The sequence below is a fragment of the Symphalangus syndactylus genome, chromosome 4 (genome assembly GCF_028878055.3).
Source record: "Symphalangus syndactylus isolate Jambi chromosome 4, NHGRI_mSymSyn1-v2.1_pri, whole genome shotgun sequence".
NCBI lineage: Eukaryota > Metazoa > Chordata > Mammalia > Primates > Hylobatidae > Symphalangus > Symphalangus syndactylus.
This window is the reverse complement of record NC_072426.2, coordinates 157,638,544-157,658,114: the sequence shown is the minus strand read 5'-3', so window position 1 is coordinate 157,658,114 and position 19,571 is coordinate 157,638,544. Positions and strand designations below refer to the sequence as shown.

The following is a 19,571-nucleotide window of genomic DNA, read 5'->3' as shown; positions in this document are numbered from 1 at the left end:
CGCGTTTTCGAGCAGCGTTTAGTGATAGGAAAAGATTTATGATCTATGTTGATTGGGTGGGGAAAAAAGGATATGAAATTGTGCTTCTAATTTTATTTTAAAAACATATGTGTATATTGGGGTATTTTAAGAAACCTGGAAGAAAACATATCTTTTTGATGGTGGAATTGTGGGTGTTTGGCTTTTTGTTTCCTCTTTGAAATATTTTTGTATTTTCCAAATTTAAAACAGCAAGCACAGTTACCAATTACCCTTTTAACCAGAAAAATAATCTCAAGAGAGTGCTAACATGTCATCTCTGCCCTCACCTCTGGTCCACGTAAGGTTAGGAAAAACACGCTGGGTGCTGCTGCGGAGGAGGCTGTGCGTGGACGGGGCCAGTCGCGAGCCTTTCTGCCTCCATATGTGGAGCAGGCTCTAGAGCCAGGGCTTTCCTGGCCAGGCTCTTGGAAGCCCTTGTCCTCAGACAGCTGTGGCTACTTGGAGACACTTAGATTGGTGGCTTTTTGGTGAGGCTGGGACATAATGTTTTGTCAGTAACTGTGAAGGGCTTGAGATATGATCTCACTTCACAGTTAACATTCTTTATACATATGAATACTGCAGAAACACAAAACCCCTGGGTAGGAGAAAAGAGTTCCTTGTTGATATTTACAACTGGGGCAACAGCCTGAGTGACACTGCTGTGTCAGGCCCCTAAACCTTGACCCTTAGGTGACACTGAAAACTAATGGAATGTACATGTGGGCTACTCTTTGTTGACAGGGACAGAGCAGCTGCCCCTCTCCCGTCCCAAAAGGAGAGAGAGAGAAAAAGAAAAAAGAAGAAAAAGGAAAACCAACCAACCAAACAAACACCTTAGCTCCCCTGACATGGGAAGAAAAGGTTCCAGGGGTCTTATCCTAACCTTTTAGAATGTGAGACACTTATAACCTGGGGATGTCTCCAAGGTCTGTTTTTCATCCCTTTTGAAATACACATGCCTAGGGAGATACGTCTACCCAGCACCTTGGGAACCAGTCTAGGCTGAAATTATTTGGTCCTCTTGAGGAGATTAGAGGTTTTATTATCCTTTTGGAGAAGAGCATTTAATGTACATAAATGGCTACAGATCTAATTCTCATGGTAAGTGAAGTATAAAATGTTTGTAGGGGAAGTGAGAGTGAACATTCCCTGTCTTCACATCCTATACTTTCCCTGTCTTCATGTCCTATATAGTCCCTATCTTCATGTCCTGTACATTCCCTATCTTCATATGCTATACAGTCGCTATTTTCATATCCTATATGGCTCCTATATTCATATCCCATACATTCCCTATCCTATACATTCCCTACCTTCATGTCATACATGGTCCTGTCTTCAGACCCTTTATAGTCCTCATCTTCATATCCTATACATTCCTTATCTTCATGTCCTAAACAGTCCCCATCTTCATATCCTATACATTCCCTATCTTCATGTCCTAAACAGTCCCCATCTTCATATCCTATACATTCCCTATCTTCATTTCTTCACAGTCCCCATCTTCATATCCTATATAGTCCCCATCTTCATGTCCTGTACATTCCCTATCTTCATATCCTATACATTCCCTATCTTCATGTCCTATACATTCCCTGTCTTCATGTCCTATACGGTCCCTATCTTCACGTCATAAACGGTCCCTATCTTCATATCATATGCATTCCCTATCTTCGTGTCCTATACATTTTTTCCCTTTATATTATATTCATTTCTGTATCTTAGGAGGTGAAGGCATTTTACAGGAGTCTGGAAAGAAGCCTGCGAAGTTTTATTTCCCCCTCACACCTGCCTTTACAAGACCCCTGTTGGAGAATGACAGTAGAACTTAATCAGAGTGTGACCTCTGACTTTTCACAACTGAAGACCTCAAATCTCCAATTTTTATCTGAAAAAATGTTAGAATAGTTTCACTCTCTTTATGAACATGGAGACTTTTTGGATTGTTACAGAAGCAGGATTGGGCGTGACCATTATGAGTTCAGAGGCTGAATGCTGTAGCACAGCCCATCAAAAAAAAAAAAAAAAAATATATATATATATATATATACACATACACGATATTGTCCAATACAAATATAATGTGAGCCACATGTATAGTTTTAATTTTCTAGTAGCCACTTAGAAAAGTAAAAAGGAGTAGGTAAAATTAATTGTAATAATATATCTCATTTAACTAATTTTATCTAAAATATTTCAGTATGTCATTAATGTAAAAACACTAATGAGATATTTTGTATTTGTTTTTCATACGAGTATTTAAAATCCAGTGTGTCCTTTACACCTATAGCACGTCTTAATTCAGCCCAGCCACATTCCAAGTGCACAATAGACCCATGTGGCTGGTGGCTACCATCTTGGTTGGTGCAGCATAAGGAAATGAATCAAAGTGTGAAGAGAATACAGGGGGAAGGTTGTAGTACAGTCCTCAAAGGACTGAAGGAAAGTAGAGTTGGGGTGGTTGTTTTGGTCATAACTGTATGAATCTCCTTGTGCCTCTCCCCACAAACCGTACCTGATCTCTTCAGCCTAGAACAATGAAATGCTCTGAATTTCTATAGAAGCAGCATACTCTACGTCCCATTCCTAGGGTAGTTAGCTATCTGCATCTTGATGAGATGAATGTTTTCTAGACTCTTGAACGGTTATGAAAATCTTAGATTATTTGGATTTTTCCATTTGTATCACCTATGTGGTAACTTATTTGAGAGCCAGGATCCAGTCCGATTTATTTGCATTCCTCACCAGTGTTTGACACCTTTTAGACCTAGATAAATACTAGTTTATTTGATTTTCAGCTGTAAAGCAAAGGTTAGCTTGAAAGGCTGAATTCCAGCTCAGGAAGGATGGCACAGATCTAGTTTGTACTAGAAACCTATGTATATGAATTGAACACATAAACATTAGGATTTGTCACTTTGCATTAGGATTTGTTACTTTGTATTAGGCGTTCCACACCCAGAAGGTGAAAAATTGTTTGGTTTTTCTCCTTTGTATCCAGACCTTTAAAAAATCTTATGAGTTCATTCTTTTGATGTTTAAGTTCCAATGATGATACTAGTACCTTCTTGTAGGGATAAATAAGCTACATTTGGTGATGAACTGGAGATAAACATTTGGAAGCTGCTACTTTTTCCGTGGGTTCTTTGTTAACAATAACTTTGTTATTGACAAACGCAGCCCATAACATCTAGGCAATGAAATTCTTTTGAAATCAAATATAGTATTTTACAGGTGCCTTCATTTGTTCTCTTTGACTGTAATTGTTGGGTTGAAGCAACAGACTTATCCAGAGAGCCAAGGCAATTTATTTTTACTGAAGAATACCTAAGAACTGCTTAGGTAGCTTTTCTCTGCAAGATTAAATGCGACCTTCATGGAATCATGTTAGCAGGGCCAGCAGCTAGAAAAATAAAGACTAAACCAAACCTTCAGCAGCGAAATTCCCAGCTGCTCAGTGGCTCAGAGCTTTCCTGATTGCTTTCTTCCAATGAAAACACTGTAGATTAGTTTTAAGTGAATTCTAGTAGCTTTGGGGATTTGCAACTGACAGAAGAACAGCAAAGTGTAATCTCACTTTAAAATAGGAGTCCTGAAGGTAAATCTTTATTGGCTGTTTCTTGGGATGCTGGGATTTTTGTTCATATGGGAAAACTTAACTCATACACGCTGTTTAGCTGACCTTTGAAGGTAAGGCCCTAGAAGGCAGACGGAGGCTGGACGCCTGGGGATGTGGGGCAGAACTGCTGCTCCTCTTTCTTCTCTCCATTGTAAGGGGGGTGGAAACTTGGGGAGCCTGCGAGGAAGGCCCCTGTAGAGAATGTAGATGACCCGTTCTTTCCACTTGTGGGTGTGGTCATCCTGATGATTGGTGAAGTCAGGGTGAATTGAAAATGTTACAGGAGAGGATTTACTTAACTTACAGGTGCTTTTAATGCACTGCAATTTTTTTTTTCTTGAAAGTCGTCGCAGTTTGGGAGATGGGGGGGGGTAGAGGAGAGTGCTCAGCTGAAACCGTTGACTATTTTGATCATTCATCCATTCAGTCATTTATTTAGTGGGTGTTTATTCAGTGCTAACTATATGTAGAGGGAGGTATAAAATGAAAGAAAAGTAATCGTCTTGGATTTGAGGTAGCCAGGTCTGCATTCCTTAGAGTTAGGAGCCTCATTCATCCAGATAGAGACAACACAATTAGGCAAGTAAGATGACAGTTCCAGAAACGATTTTACTTATCTGTGAATCCCTTTTAGAGTTCTTCCATGGACCCTCTGGGGTTGTTTCAGATTGTAGGGGAAGCCACAGTGCTGATGTGACAGATTTTTTGCCAAGTGTATACATTTTATTATTTTTTCAAAAAACAGATTCTTAATATACTGTAAAATAGGCATAAAACAACGTATTGTTTTGTTGTTCTTTCTGTTTTTCCACAATACTCCCACATTGAGTTTGGAACGTGGAACTATGGTTTGGTGTCTTTTGTCATTAACGAAAACTGATGGGGTTAAATCCCGATAATTATCTCCCCTCTCTACTTCCCCTTCCCTTGTGGGGAGACACTGTAACCAGCAGAGCTGCAGAATTAGTACTCCTGCCCCCCACGGTAAAGTGAAGGAAGCTGATGAAAGATATCCAGGAACTCTTGGCACTACTTTTGAAATTTTTATGTGGATTTGAAATAATTTCAAAATAAAAAGGTTTTTTTAAGGCTTCCCATTAGTGCTCTAGAGTTACTGTTGCTTATTTAAAATAACAGCCTAATAGAGTATATTTGTCAGTTCCTTCGTTTGCTTCCCCACATCGATCTAGAAGGGATTTTATGTAGCTCTTTTTCTAGGTAGGTCCTACTTTAGAAATCATTTAGAACCCTCTCCTCACAGGGCTTGAGAAGACATCGCCTTGAAAGGGAAACCGGCCCTTCATTTTGAAAATGCCTCCTTTTCTCTCTTTGCATGTGTGTGTGTGTGTGTGTGCGTGTGTGTGTGTGTGTTTGGCCATAGTGAATACTTTAAGTTGCTTGAAATTAAGGAATAATGATCATCCATAAAAGCACTGAAGGAAACCGTGGCAGCAAGTACGGAATTCATAAATGCATGTTGAAGCATTCTTTTTTAAACTGTGGTAAAATTTACATAACAAAATTTACCATTATAATCATCTTAAAGTGTATAACTTGGTGACGTTAATTACATTCACAAGGTTGCCTAACCATCACCACCATCCATTTCCAGAACTTTTTCAGTATCTGGATCAGAATCTCTATACCCATTAAACAATAACTCTGCTTCCCGCAGCCCCTGGCAGCCAGCATTCTACTTTCTGTCTGTGAATCTGACCACTCGAGGTGTCTCATGTGAGTGGAATCATACAGTCTTTGTCTTTTTTTTTGTCTGGCTTATTTTGCTTAGCAGAATGTTTTCCAGGTCCATCCATGTTGTAGCATGCGTCAGAGCTTCATTCCTCTGTAAGAATGAGTAATATTCCTACCTTGTGTTCGTCCATTCATCTGTTGATAGACACTGGGATTCTTATTAATTTGGCTATTGTGAATAAGGCTGCTGTGATCATTGGTATAAAAGTATCTGTTTGAGTCCCTGCTTTCAATTATTTCAATTCTGTAGAATGGCTGGGTCATACGGTAATCCTATGTTTAACATTTGAAGAACCACCAAATTGTTTTCCATAGCTGTACCATTTCGCATCCCCATCAGCAATGCACACGGGTTCTAGCTTCTCCACACCTTTTGCCAACGTTTGTTATTATTATCCTTTTTTTTTGATAGGGCCACCCTAATAGGTATGAAGTGGTAGCTCGCGATGGTTTTGATTTGCATTGCCCTGGTAATTAATGATGCCGAGCATCTTTTCATGTGCTCCTAGCCATTTGCATATCTTCTTAGGAGGAATGTCTATTCAAGGGCTTTCTTCATTTTTGATTTTGTTGTTTTTGTTGAGCTGTAGGTTCAAGTCATTCCTTTCGTAGTTTGGAAAATGACACACTAGTAAGTCTGAAAAACTAAGCTTCTCCCCATTACAGTATATGTAGCATGTGGCAAAAGTTCTGTTTTAGAATTTTGAGATGCTGTAAAGCTGATGAAGCACACTTTGAGGAATTAACTTATGCTGGAGTGAAGTAAATCAGAGCGCATAGGTAAGCGAGAATCAGAATCTCGCACCATGCTGGAATTGGGAGTTTCCGTAGCAATGATTGCCTGCCCCTTCCCTTCATTTTTTCAGCTGGAGAAATCAAGTAACCTGCTCAGTGTATTGTGGCCAGGTTAAGTACTTAGTATGTTTTGTTGAACTGTGCAGTAAATAATTATTTTTTTCTGTTGTATTTTGAATCCAGAAATGTTTTGTGAGAGGAGAAATAGCAGTGCTTGAATATGGTAGTGAATTTATCCTCGCGGCTGTACTTGTGGTAGCCTCTCTGCTTGGGACTCGAATATGGTAGTGAATTTATCGTCGCGGCTGCCCTCTCTGCTTGGGACTCATGAAAAAAGCCTCAGAGTTCTTCACTTCTGTGGTATTTCAGGATAAAGATTAGTAAAAGCAGCCTCACAGTAACATTTGGGGACTTAAGAATTTAAATATAATCCATTCAATAATGGTTCAATAGTATTACTGAGTGCATGAAAAAAATATTGCCGTAATAACAGATCTGTTAAGCAAAATGAATAAAAGCATTTGTATATTTATTGTGAATTGTTGACAGTGTGAGAAGCCATTCATTTGTTCTTACAAGAGCCATAGTAGATAAAGAAATTCAGTGAAATACCACAACGGTATGGAAGCAAAGTCATTGTTGGTTTAGTTTTATGTCCTGCGGAAGTTTTTCATTGTACTCAATCCTTTTGAAAAGTTGAACTTTATTGAATAATATAGCCTGGCAAGGTCATGTGTGGATTATAACCGAGTTGTAAATAATTGTAAGAAGATGCATAATATATGTGTTGTGAGGCAGAGTGGTAAGAGGAGTTGCAAAAATTTTTATTCTCTTTAGGCTTGGGGCAAAGATTTTAAAAATCCTTAAAATCAGTTTTAAGTACTGTGAAAACAAATATGATAATGAAGAAATTAAATTGAAGACTCTCTTCTGCAAACAAATATCTTAAATAAAACCCTCCAAGGAAGTCATTCCTTCAGCAGACATTTTTGAACAGCTGTGTGTGAAGCCCTATACTGTGAAGATGTAAAGTTGAAAATTTCGGATCCATGCTCTCAAAGAGCTTATCGTTTGGTTAGAGAGACAAGGAGGTACATAACCGTTCCTGGTCATGAAAAGAACGAAAGATGGGCTTCATGGAAGCACAGCAAGCCAAAAGCTAAGGGAGAGAAGAGGAAGAAACGGTATCTTCTTTTTATTCTTTTTAATTTACTGGAGCTACCCATCATGAACTAAGAGTTATCTCTTTGACCAGAGAAACTGGAGCGTGCCTCACCACTGACTTCTGACTGGCCGGAAGGAGGGAGGCAATGTCATCTGGTGGCCACTGGGTGAGCAGGGCATTTTTGGTTGAAAGAACAGCAAGAGCAAAGACATGAAGGGTTGACAGTTTCTTCCGCTCCTGGTGCATGGACCGCTCTGCAGGGTGGCTGGAACAAACAGATGAAGGAGGGAGTGTCAGAGCCAGTTCCTGGTGGCCACAAATATCTCACTCAGTGCATGTGTTCCTGTTTCCCAGTAAGGAAGGGTTTTGTTCTGAGGATACAGCCAGCTTTTTTCTTTTTTTTTTTGGAAGGTTATTGAGGATTTGGAACATTTTCCCCTGTGCATTTCAGAAAATGATAGCTAATGACTGTCAGCAGCAGGGCGTGTCGCAGCTGTGCACCTGCAGCATTGGAGAGGAGCTCTGAGGCGTGTGCATTTGTAGTCTGTGGTCCATTGCGGGAAGGACTGGGTTGTGCCTTTGATAATAGCCAGGCCTGTCTTTGAGGTGCTTTTATATAAGTTTCTAAGAGGAAATGATGAATAGGTACAAAAATATTTTTTGTACTCTCTTTTGTTTGTTTTGAATCGGTTTGTAAAGAGAGTGATTATGAATAAGTTTATAATCCTCAAGTGAGGAGGAATTAAAGACAGTTGGCTCAAATTCAGGTAAGAAACCCACGTTAGAGAATCAAACATAATGGCAAGACCCCCCCCAGAAACAATGCCTCCATAGGGCAGAAGTTAGGACAGGGCTTCCTATCCGCCCGGAGTGTCCCCAGGTCCTCCGAGTGACGCCACGCCAGGCCACGGAAGGGCTGGGTGAACACCTCAGGTGCAAACCTTAGCCAGCGGGACCCAGGAACCGGAGGGAGCCCCGGAGCTGGCCGTGCCATGTTGAGGCTTCTTCCCTGCATTGGGACCACATGGATGATGCAGGAAAATTCCCCTCTGTCAAGGTCAACGGACAACCTTTAAGTCACCTGCCTCCTTAATTCCCATTTGTCACGTAACAGTCTATTCACAGGTCGCAGAGGCCAGCGTGTGGGATACTTGGGAGGCGTTATTCCACCTGAAACCACCTCACACTCTTCATCCCACGCAGCTACAGAGTGATTGGGGAGATGTGGCCATCAGGTGCCGAGGCCCTCACAGCTGGGGTGACCGGCTGCCGTGATGGCATTGACTAGATGTTTGCCGGACTCTTCACTTCCCTGGGGGGATAAATTGGAAGGTGTTATTCAAAGGCCTAGATATTCCTGTGGTTTATTTCAGTATTTCACCGTCTCCACTCTATTATCAGTAACTGCCTTTTTTGAACCGATTGTGTGTTGTGGAGGGGCCGAGCCACATGACTCGCGTAGACTCGGTACCCTCAGCACGTGTTGGCTGAATTCAGTTGCAGTGATTGACTTGGTCCTCCAATTGTTATTTCCTGTCCAGACACAGAGACGCCTGCAGGACACTGGTGCCCCTGGGCTCAGGCACCCCGTTTCCCGGTAGGGAAGGCGGACCGGGCAGCAGGAAAGCGCGTCAGCCGGGTGTGTGCCCTGGCTGGACTGAGGGCTTTCCTCCGCTCAGGGACCCTCGCTAAGGTGCAAGGACACATGGCTGACTCTGGACTAGCAGCTTCAGGGAAACCTTCCAGCAGCTTCTCCACCGCGGCTCTCAAGTTCCCTGTGGCGCAGCTTCTTTGTGTCACCAACGGTGGCTCAAACGTGCGGTCGTCACCCCTCCTTTGCTCTTGTCGTTGTTCTTCCTTTTGTTGGGAATGTTCTGTCTTCCCTTCCACCTGAGGATCCCTCGGCTTCCAGGCCCAGTTCAGATGCCCCTTCTTCTAGGAAGGCTTCCAGAGTCCTCTCTTTCTTCTGGGTTTTTACATAAAATATTAAAACTCCCCCATAGGCCTTTGAAAAAATTCATCTATTTAAAGTGCAGAGTCACATTTTTGTGAGGCAAATGAACTAATGGGGGTGAGTCTGATGCAGAGAGGGAACTCAAACCAAATGTGTCAGACGCCCGTGATCAGTGTGATCAGTGATGGTGGGTGCACGGCCGCAGGGCAGGTGCCCACTCCAGCGTGCTCTTCCCCGGCAGGCTTCGAGTCTCACCTCCGGGACACCACGTCTTGCTTGAAAGCTTGCTTTAACACTGACGTGCCTGCCTTCGTCTTTGCAGGGTAAGTCCTCTGAGGCCAGAGATCATGTCTTCATCATCTTTGTATGCTCCACAGAGCTTTAGATAATGCTTGGCACACAGCGATTTTCATGTGGTTGGCTCGGGGTAAGGTTTTTGGAATGAAAAGTTGAACCAACGTAATTCAAAAGTATATTAACATCCTTAGCTGGATTCACCCGGAAAATGGCATGTAAATAGTAAAATTTTTTTTTAGGTTGCATGCTTTTTGTAGTCATTTTGTTTCCTTTGCTTGTCATTTGTTCATAAGTTTATCCATCACAACGTATAGTTAATATCATCTGCCTTATCCTCCTCAGCCCTTGCCCTCAGTGAGTTTTCCAGGAGGGATTCATCCACTTTCTTATCAATGAGTGATTACTACATGTCATTATGTGCAAGCTACTGTGCTCGATGTTTTGGGATGAGTGAGATGGGACTCCTCCTCACAGGACTTTATACAGAGATAAGCCTGTTGCCAAGTACCTGAAGCTGTAAGCTTTGGTTGCATCAGAAGGTGGAAGGAGGCTGAGTGCAGTGGCTCATACCTGTGATCCCAGCACTTTGGGAGGCTGAGATGGAAGGATCAATTATGGCCGGGAGTTCGAGTCCAGCCTGGGCAACATGGGGAGACTCGTTTCTCTACAATAAAAAAAAAAAAAAAAAAAGAAGAAGAAGAAGAAGGGAGAGGGAGGGGAGGGGAGGGGAGGGGAGGGGAGGAAAAAGAAAGGAATCAGTGGGATAAGAGGTTAGAAAGGTGGAATGGGGATGAATTATGGTGGCCAGGAGTCCAGATTTTATTCAGTGGGCGTTGTGGAACCGTGGAAGGATTTTCTGCAAGGTCAGGAGCCATTTGGGGAGATTAATCTGGCCAAGAATGTGCAGGGTGGAGAATATGCTTCTGTTACAGAAGGTGGACCCTGGACATCGTCTTGCTCCTTGTGGAACACTCTGGCTTAGCCGCTGCAGTTAGGTGGGGCACGGGCCCTACTGTTTGAAATTCCTTTGGGGAAGTCTTAGGGGAGACCAAGGAAATCTCACCTCATACTTTTCCTCCTAACATAAACTATCCTTTATCTATTTCTTCTCACTGTAGCTCTGCTAAGTTGCTGTTAAGATCTCTGTTTAGTGACGAGGAAACTGTGGCTTGGAGAAGTTAAAGGTTGTGACTGGTAAGGTTCCAATTCAGGTGTGCTTGACGCCAAATCTGAGCTCCCACTCCCATATTATGCTTTAACAAGGAGAGGGAACGAAAAGAAACCACTGTGGTCCCGGGAGGGGTTGGCAGAGAGGGGAAATAGTGACCATCCAATGGATGCCAGATCCAACCCTCCAACCTCTGGCTACCATTCGGAAACTGGTGAGAGGCAGTAGGTATCTTCCAAAAATATTTGAAGACAATTCTGCAGCTTGCAGAGGAGACATGGATTCTTGCTTCGGAGGTATTCCTGTACTTAGAGTGGTAGCAATTTTGGCTCTTTTTCCAGTTGGAATTCATTTGTAATTGGGATGGTTTATCCCAGGAATAGAATCAAACTAGCGGAAACTGCAGTGCGTAAGTTTATAGTTTGTGTGGTGGAGCTTGACCAGATTTGAACATAAAGAGTTAAATTGGATGTCTCCATAATAATTAATAATAATAATAACACCAAGAATAGCTGGTAACCTTTATGGAGAGCTCCCTGGCAGAGGGGACAGCTTAAAGGAAATCCTCAAAGGAAAAGTGGCAGCAAGAAGCAGACCCTGAGGGCCAGCCTGTGGATGTGGAGTGTGGGAGGAAATCATTTATTCTCATCCAGGAGGCCCTTCAAATCAACCTTTCAGAACAAGTTATTTTCAGGCAACTGGTTTTTGGGAAGGCGTTGGTTTTCAAGGTAGTCTGCTAGTGATGTGATTGAAATCAGAAAGCAGCAATTTTGTTGCTCTATGCAAATAGGTTTTCTTAGGTTCCAGTTCCAGTATGCTGGCTCTTTGAGTTTCTGTTATTTGACTTTTCACAAATACTGGCCACAATGACATCTCGTCTCTCTTGTTCCTTGTCTTTTCTGTGTTCCTGAAGGGGAAAAACACACCTTTTGAGGTCTGTGGAGCTCAAAAATGAAGTCAAAGGTGACTGGGTGACACAAACAGCTCAGGTAATTCAGGTCCTGCCGTTTCTGCCACACTCATCCTCCTCAAGCCAGCATGGCTCAGTTATCCACTTTGATGTCCACCCTTTTCCCATGTGCCTCCTCTTATTGAACTTGTTCTCTGTACTGTTACCTCTCCAGTGTCTACACCAGAGGACTGAGAGGTCTTTTCCGGCTTGCATACTGCAGGCTGACACAGTCTTAAAGGAACTTCCCATGCCCTCCGAGGAGGAGGAGCTGTGCCTTCTCGAGGTCACGTTACTTCTCCTGTACTGCAAAGGCAGTGCTCAGAGGACGTGCTGATTAAGGGAAATATAGGATCACTTCTTTTCCCATTTTCCATATGGAAAGAAGCTTTGAAAATGCAGTATGTGCTCGAGTCCATATGCTTCGAAATCTGTGCATGATTCTTGCTTTGCTGAATTTCAAAGGCTGATGCCATCTAGATGCTTTGACCCAGGGCCAGACACACCTGAGGGTCCCAGCATGAGTTCAAATTTATAAGATACTTTTAAAAGTCAGTCTACCCTTTTAGGTCTTAATGGCCTTGCATAAATTTTTCTAGAAAATGCTCTTTAAAAAAAATGATGGAGTAAAAAATACTCGTAGATTTTCATAATTTAAATGTATCTGGAAGGTAATTTATCTGCAATTCACAGTTTTCTCATGTTGTCTGTTTTTTACAGAAAAGAATATTACATGTATATCTGCATCAAATTTAATGATCATTGTAGTTTTTTTTTTTAATTTTAAGACAGCATGTTTCACACATGATTAGATTACTTGGGAAGCATTCCTAGAAGTGACATGGCTGGGTCCAAGGGTGTGTTTTTAAAATTTTTAATACCTGTGGCCAAGCTGCTGTTTGGAAATTTTGTACCTATTTTATATTCCCACCCATAGTGCATGTAAGATGCAAAACACTATTCTAGATATTTTACGTGTTTATTTGCTTTTTTCTTTTCTCTCTCTTTATTTATTCTTTCTTTCTTTCCCTTTTTTTTTTTTTTTTTTTGAGACAGGGTCCTGCTCTGTTGCTCATGCTGGAGTGTAGTGGCATGATCATAGCTCACTGCAGCCTCTACCTCCTGGGCTCAAGTGAACCTCCTGCTTCGGCCTCCCAAAGTGCTGGGATTACAGGCGTGAGCCACTGCATTGCCTTATTTTACATGCTTCTTCATTTAATCCTCACAAAGCCTGATGAGAACAGAGAAGGTCAGTAACCTGCCCAAAGTCACAGCTAAAGGATAGAGCTGGGGGTGAAAGCAGGCAGTGCAGCAGAGCGCCACAGTCCATGTTGCTGCCGCGCCCGCTCTGCACTTCCATGGCGGCCGGCATGAGAACATGAGCAAAGAGAGGCTGTGATGAGACTCCTTCCTTCTGGGAGCCCCTAGATAGGGCTATGGCCTCGTCTTTCACTCTCCTTGATTCATCAGGTAGGATAGGTGCAGAATGCTTTTCCTGGGCCAAAGCCTATGGTCTCGCATTCTTTGTGCAGCGGTATAATTCGGAAAGAAGCAGTGGCCACTTTGGAGAGCCAGCCCCTTTGCTCAGCTCTCCTGTGCCCCTGTGCTGCTGTCGTTGCCCCTGTCACCTCTGCCGGCATCATTTCCCATGACTGCAGTGCTGGGGGCACTTGGGCCTGGCCTGGGTCCCTACATCACCTGAGGAGGGTCTCCAAATAGAGGCGTGAAGGTTTTACAGAGTTTGTGTAGGGATTTCAGGCTTTAAACCCATGCTTGTCTTTGCTGCTGCATTTGGTGTGATGGACTGCAAAAAATGTGTATGTTTTCATCGGTGCAACCCTAGGGTCACATAGGGTCAAAAGGCTTCCTCTTTTAGGAAGAGTCCCAGACAGCTGCTCACTTATCTTCTTGTTCCATCCCTGTTTGTGGGGGATTTGTATTTTTAATTGTCTTTCACTCTGAACAAAGACTGAGCAAGCAGAAAGTGTTGGGAAGGGCCCCAGGGAACATTCTGGCTTTGTGTTTTCTTTCTGATCTGTGAGCCTGGGGGCCTTCAGTGTTCACGTTCCTGACGGGAGGAGACAACCATAGGAACTAGTGTGGTGTCCAGTGCCAGCTGGGGAAGCACACCAGTTTCCTAGCATTTATGTTTGAGGAACAGTGGCACATGTGGAAAAATACTATTTCCCAGGGGTTTTATATTACCAAGAATACCCCTGAAGATGAAGCCCGTTTTTGGATCCTCAGTTCTCATGATAATGGAGTCTGATGACCTAGAGTCAGCTTTGGCATGGGCTAAGCCAGAGCACCCTTTTAAAATGAGGATGGTAATGAGACCAGCCCCGTGGGGTTACTGTGAGGGTTAAATGAGATAATGTATAGAGTTTAATGCTGAGTGCACCATGGGTACTTAGTAAATAGTCATTGCTCTCATGATCCCCACCACCACTATTATCTCCCTAGACATCAGGAGAACAATTTTGTGAAGCAACTTTGGACTTTTGCATGTATATAGTTATAAATAATTCAGTGCCTGCAAATGTAGAAGCTGATTTAAGTACCTTGGCCCTTATGGTAGGAAGGTCTCTGGGGCCCCTTCACCTTGACCCTCTTTACCTTTAGAGCTTTTTCTTTCTTCACACTTTCATGAGGAAGTATGTGCCTCTCTGAACTGGATTTCTACCCAAGTACCGTGGAATCGAAACAGTTCAGTGCTTTTAAACTTCTCACGTTGCATGATATTTGTCATTTGATTCAAAATTACGTGATAAAAGAAATGGAGGAGGTAAACTTGCCAGACAATTCCTGTGTATGTTTTTGCATTTGTGCCTCTGGGTATTTAGTCTTTTCGGTTTGCACCAAGGCTTCCGCGGAGGAGTAGGGCATGGGAAATGGAGCAGTTGCTTATGGACTCATCTCAGTGGATGGTGTGGATGCCATTCATAGTGCATGCACAGCAACAAACAAACAAACAAATGCCATTTAACTTGATCCTTGGAAAGGTATTTTTATGATAACTTTAGTTTTTAAAACAAATATTTAGAATGTCATGGAGAAAGAACAATGATATTACAAATGCCATCATAAAGGAACCTTAGGGAGACTATTTTAAAGAAATTTTGAATCTAAATATTTAAAGCTTTTCTTATTTTATAAGTATTTTATGTATTTGATTGGTAAGGTAAAGCACATACGTATTGTTAGATAAACCCGACTTAAAGGAAATAATACTTTTAAATGACTACTTAAGATTTCAAATTTTATAAAAATATTCAGGAAAAGTATTTTTCCACTTTCTAATAAGGAGAAATAGTTTGCATTACATTTTTTCATTTCAGAACTAAACAGTGCTATTATTCACTACATTAAGCCTAGTGTGTGCCAGATTAATGTGTAATATAAATACAGTTTAAGGAAAATGATGCTGATTTTTCTGTATAGCCTGATAACAATAATATATTCCAAGGACTGAAATAACTTGAAATCTACTGCAAGCCCCAAATCCCTTATTTGCAATCCAAAATGCTCTGAAACTGAAAGTTATTATCATGACTCATTTGGCAGGATAGTCTGCCCTGAATTGACATGAAGCTATTCATAGCTTTTATTTATCCCAATCAGTGTGAATGTTCGTGTTTCGCTGCAGAAATATTAACTGTGTTGGATTAAGGGGTTCTGCCCTAATTACTTTCCGGGGTGCTATGTTCCTTGTGGTGTATGGTATATGTACCGCATTATCTTGCTAACATCCACACACTTTTAAATTCTGAAGACTTTATCCGGCCCCAAGAATTTGAATAGAAGATGGTGAGCCTGCGTCAGTATACCTAGCCCCTACAACCAGAGGCTTCTCACATCCTGGTGTTTCCAGGAACGGTCGCTCTTTATATCTGTTTTGGGTGTCAGTATTAATGAGACCCCATTCACGTTCAGAAGTGCTCCATTTTGGCTTGGTCACCATACTGACCACATACCGTAGTTCTTGGTAACGGCCAGTGCAGTGTTGGTGAACATCAGTACATTTCTAGTGAATTCCCACGTATAAAATAAACAAGATCTACATAAACAGGATTCAAGATTGCGTCTTGAAAATCTAAAGTCATTTCAAGCATTATTGATAAGGTATCCCCGACTGCCTGTCTAGACAGCATTTCCCACGCATTGGTGCACGCTTCTTTTGATGGCAGTTCATCCTTCTCCTCACTGCGATTGCCTGTGTCCCTGTCTTTCTAGGCTGCAAGCTCCTTCTGTCATTGCGTATCACTATGCTGGGCGTATATAGCAAGTTCATTATTTAGTCAACTAATACTTATTGAGCGTTGGCCTTTGGCCTACTCTGGGCCCTGGGAATAGCATGCTGAACAAAACAGAATTGGCTTTGGTCCTCATGGAGATTCTCGTCTACAGATTTGGGGGACTGGTCTGGTGAGATGGAGAAGGCTTGCTGTCAAGTGACTTTGAAGCCAAATCTGAAAAATGAGTAAGAGTTAGCCTGTGAGAGGGGATGCTCTTGAGGCTGAGGGGCGACAGACACAGAGCCTTGGGACGGACCCCTTGCTGGAGGCTTGGTGGGGTAAGGACAGGCTTTAGGCCGTGGAATGATGAGAGTTTGTTTGTGCTTTTGGAAGGATGTTCTGGCTGCAGGGCAGAGCTGGGTTGGGGTTGGGGGCCGAGGAGAGCAGTCTGAATGGCTGCCTGGTCCAGGCTTTGTGGAAGGAAGGAGCGGTTCTTCACCCCTGGTTTCGGTTTCTGTTCTGAGTGTGGGAGCTGTTCTTGGACAGTGCTGTGTGCTCTTCTCCGGAGTCTGAGGCCAGGGGAGTGACTGCAGCGTTCAGCCAAGTACGAGCAAGTGGAACTGACGGTTATTCAGGCTTCCGTCTTGCACACGTCGAGGAAACGTTGTAAACAAGAAACGAAAAGCAAAGCCCTTACTCATAGTGGGGCTTCCCTGAGCCAAGTGCTTGAAAAGCTGTGGGAGTGGGAACTGTTGTCATGATCGAAAATGAAACTATTCTGGGAATGCCAGCTTTGGGGCGCTGGGAACCCTGAAGTGTCCTGCAGAGAACTGGTGGTGGAGGGGCCTCTGGAGGACAAACATCTACAATTTGCAAATCCATCAGTGACCCAGCGATGGCACTTCTGGCGGTTTTTCTTCCACCTTAACTTTGAGGTGAGACAGTGTGACTTGGAAACCAATTCTGTGCTTTAAAATGTAAAATATAAATAACTTCTATTGAATTAGCACAGAAGTTTGGCTGGAGGTAAATCTTTGGTGCCTAAATCTGAGCGCTTTTCTCTCAAATACGCACGAGAGCTCTTTGGCGGTCTTATTTTTCCTCTTCTACACAACCGAACAATTTAAATGAATTATGGACCGTCACTCCTCATCTCCCCCAGGAAATGAAGCTTAGAGCCTCCTTGTTCAGCTAATTGTTGCTTGATTAAGCTGTCCCTTATAGATGGATAGATAAAGTGATTGATGCATGTGCTTATTAATACCATCCCCGTGCACGGAGGAAGAATAAACCGCCAGCAGCTTCATTTAAGCACCACAAAGGGGGTTTCCTAGAGTTTGTTGTATGTGCAGAAAGGCTGTCATCGTCTTTCCCTCTGTCCTGGAAATTACTTACCTGCTTGGTATTGTCTTTCTGGCCAAGTCGTTTTCTTCTGAGCTAATTTCAGACTTCCACCACAGTTTAACAATAGTACAAAGAATTATTTTTCTACACCTTTGGAGAGTAACTTGCCAATACTGACATCGCATCACTCCTGAGTACTTGAATGTGTCTTTGCTGTAACGAAGACAGTCTCCATTGAGACCCCGGCACGACCATCAGACTCAGGAAACCAGCACCGCTGCGTGAGTCCCCTCCCACCCGCAGACCCCGTTCCTGTTGGAATGTCTCAGTCATGTCCCTTGCAGCAGGAGAGTCTGATGCAGGACTAGGTGTTGAATTTCGGTGCCCTGCCTCCTTCATTATTCCTTGACTTCCATGAACTTGACACTTTTGACAATGACAAGGCAATTATCTTAGAGAATGTCTATCCATTTGGGCTTGTTGACGTTTCTGGTTATGCATTTCTTACAAGAATATCACGGCGGTGAGGCTTTCTTCTTCTTGCATCCTTACAGGTGATACATGCCTTTGATCTGTCTTAATTGGTAATGTTCATTTGATCTTTTAATTAAGGAGCCATCAGTCAGGATTCTCCATGATAAAGTTAGTCTTTTTCCCTTTGTCATAAAAAATATTTTGTGGGAGGTATTTTTGAGGCTATGTAAGTATCCCATTTTTCACCAGCCTTTTACCCACTGGTTAGCATCCACTGGTATTTCCTGGCTGAGTATTACTTTGATAGCTACCAAATGTCGATCTTCTAAGTCCATCATTCTTCCTACGTTTATTTGTTTGCATTCTACATTATGGGAAAGCTTTCTCATTCCCCTATTTATTTATTCGTAGATTCCAATTTTGTTCAATGACAAATACATTTCAGTCATGTATTTGGGTGCTCAGATTGTCTTAGATGTGGCCAGTGGAAGCCTCATCAGGTTGGGTTCTGTTGTCTTTTTTTGACATGTTGCTATTATCTTTTGAGCCCTTCCTTATTTTCTGGCCCAGGCTTATCTTTTGCTTTCCCTGCCCCAGCTCTGGAGTCAGCCATTTCTCCAAGGAGCCCTGATTCCTTCTGGTGGAGGATGGTGTTTGGAAACCAAGATTTGGGCACTGCCTATGCTCATTGCTGTTGGGGTCTTGCTGTTCCCAAGCCCTTTTAGTGGCAAGGTTAGAGAATATGTGTATTAGTTACATATATACTTGCACATATGCATGCTTTTTTTTTTTTTGAGACGGAGTCTTGCTCTGTCGCCCAGGCTGGAGTGCAATGGTGCGATCTCGGTTCACTGCAAGCTCCACCTCCTGGGTTCAAGCAGTTCTCCCTGTCTCAGCCTCCCGAGTAGCTGGACTACAGGCACCCACCACCACACCTGGCTAATTTTTTTTTTGTATTTTTAGTAGAGACGGGGTTTCACCTTTTAGCCAGGATGGTCTCGATCTCCTGACCTTGTGATCCGTCCACCTCCTATGCATGCTTTTTTACCTCTGTATTTATTTCTGTGTTTATTGAGATAGAAAAAGCACAAATTCAAGTCAAGTCCTCCTAGTGCCACAGCCTGGGTTATTATAGTTTTCTTTCTTTCTGTATCTGTAACTTCCTTCTCCAGTAGTCAAAAGCCTAACTTCCATTACCCTGGTATGTAATATAATTTACCCAGTTGCCTGTGTGTAAGCGGTCTTGTGTCCCCACGGCTGCCCCACCACAATGACGATGCCCTCCTCACCTCCCTGCTCTGGCTCCCAGCCCCTGCACAGGGCTGTGGTCTCCCTACTGTGTCTATCCTCACTGCCCACATGGCTTTTGTATTGTGTGCCAGGTGGCTGCTGCCCCAGCCACCCTAACAGGTGCCCTCTTTCTGCCAATTCCTACCCTGGTGGCATCTGCCCCTCCACCCCTAGTGTCTACTCTGTTAGTTTCCTGTGGCTGCCATAACAAATTACCACAAACTGGGAAGCATGAAACAACAGAAATTTATTCCCTCACAGTTTTGAAGGCCAAAAATTGGCAATTAAGGTATGGACAGGGTTGGTTCCTATTGGGGACCCCGAGCGGGAATCTGCCCCATGCCTCTCTCCTACCTTCTGGTGGCTGCTAGCAATCCTTGGCCTTCTTTGGCTTATGGAGGAGTCACTCTAATGCCTGCCTCTGTCTTCATACAACATTCTCCTTTCTTCTATGTGTGTCTGTGTCCAAGTTTCCCTCTTCTTAAAAGGATGCCAGTCATATTGG

At 42.9% G+C, this 19,571-nt stretch overlaps 1 protein-coding gene across 17 annotated transcripts in view; it reads left to right on the top strand.

Moving 5' to 3' along the window:
- IRF2 (interferon regulatory factor 2) overlaps nt 1–19,571 on the top strand; it is an 87,081-nt gene that overhangs the window by 8,965 nt on the left and 58,545 nt on the right. For 3 of the 17 annotated variants that reach the window (XM_063637738.1, XM_063637736.1, XM_063637735.1), the window contains exon 1: nt 16,480–16,893. The exons of 5 other annotated variants lie outside the window; for them this stretch is intronic. In XM_063637738.1, coding sequence (XP_063493808.1) covers nt 16,726–16,893 — 168 coding nt within the window. In that variant the 5' untranslated portion in view covers nt 16,480–16,725. Of the gene's footprint in view, nt 1–10,724; nt 10,801–11,683; nt 11,764–12,779; nt 12,973–16,206; nt 16,894–16,931; nt 17,584–19,571 lie in introns of those variants that run through there. 9 more of the 17 variants (XM_055276524.2, XM_063637737.1, XM_063637740.1 and 6 more) reach the window with 8 other exon arrangements.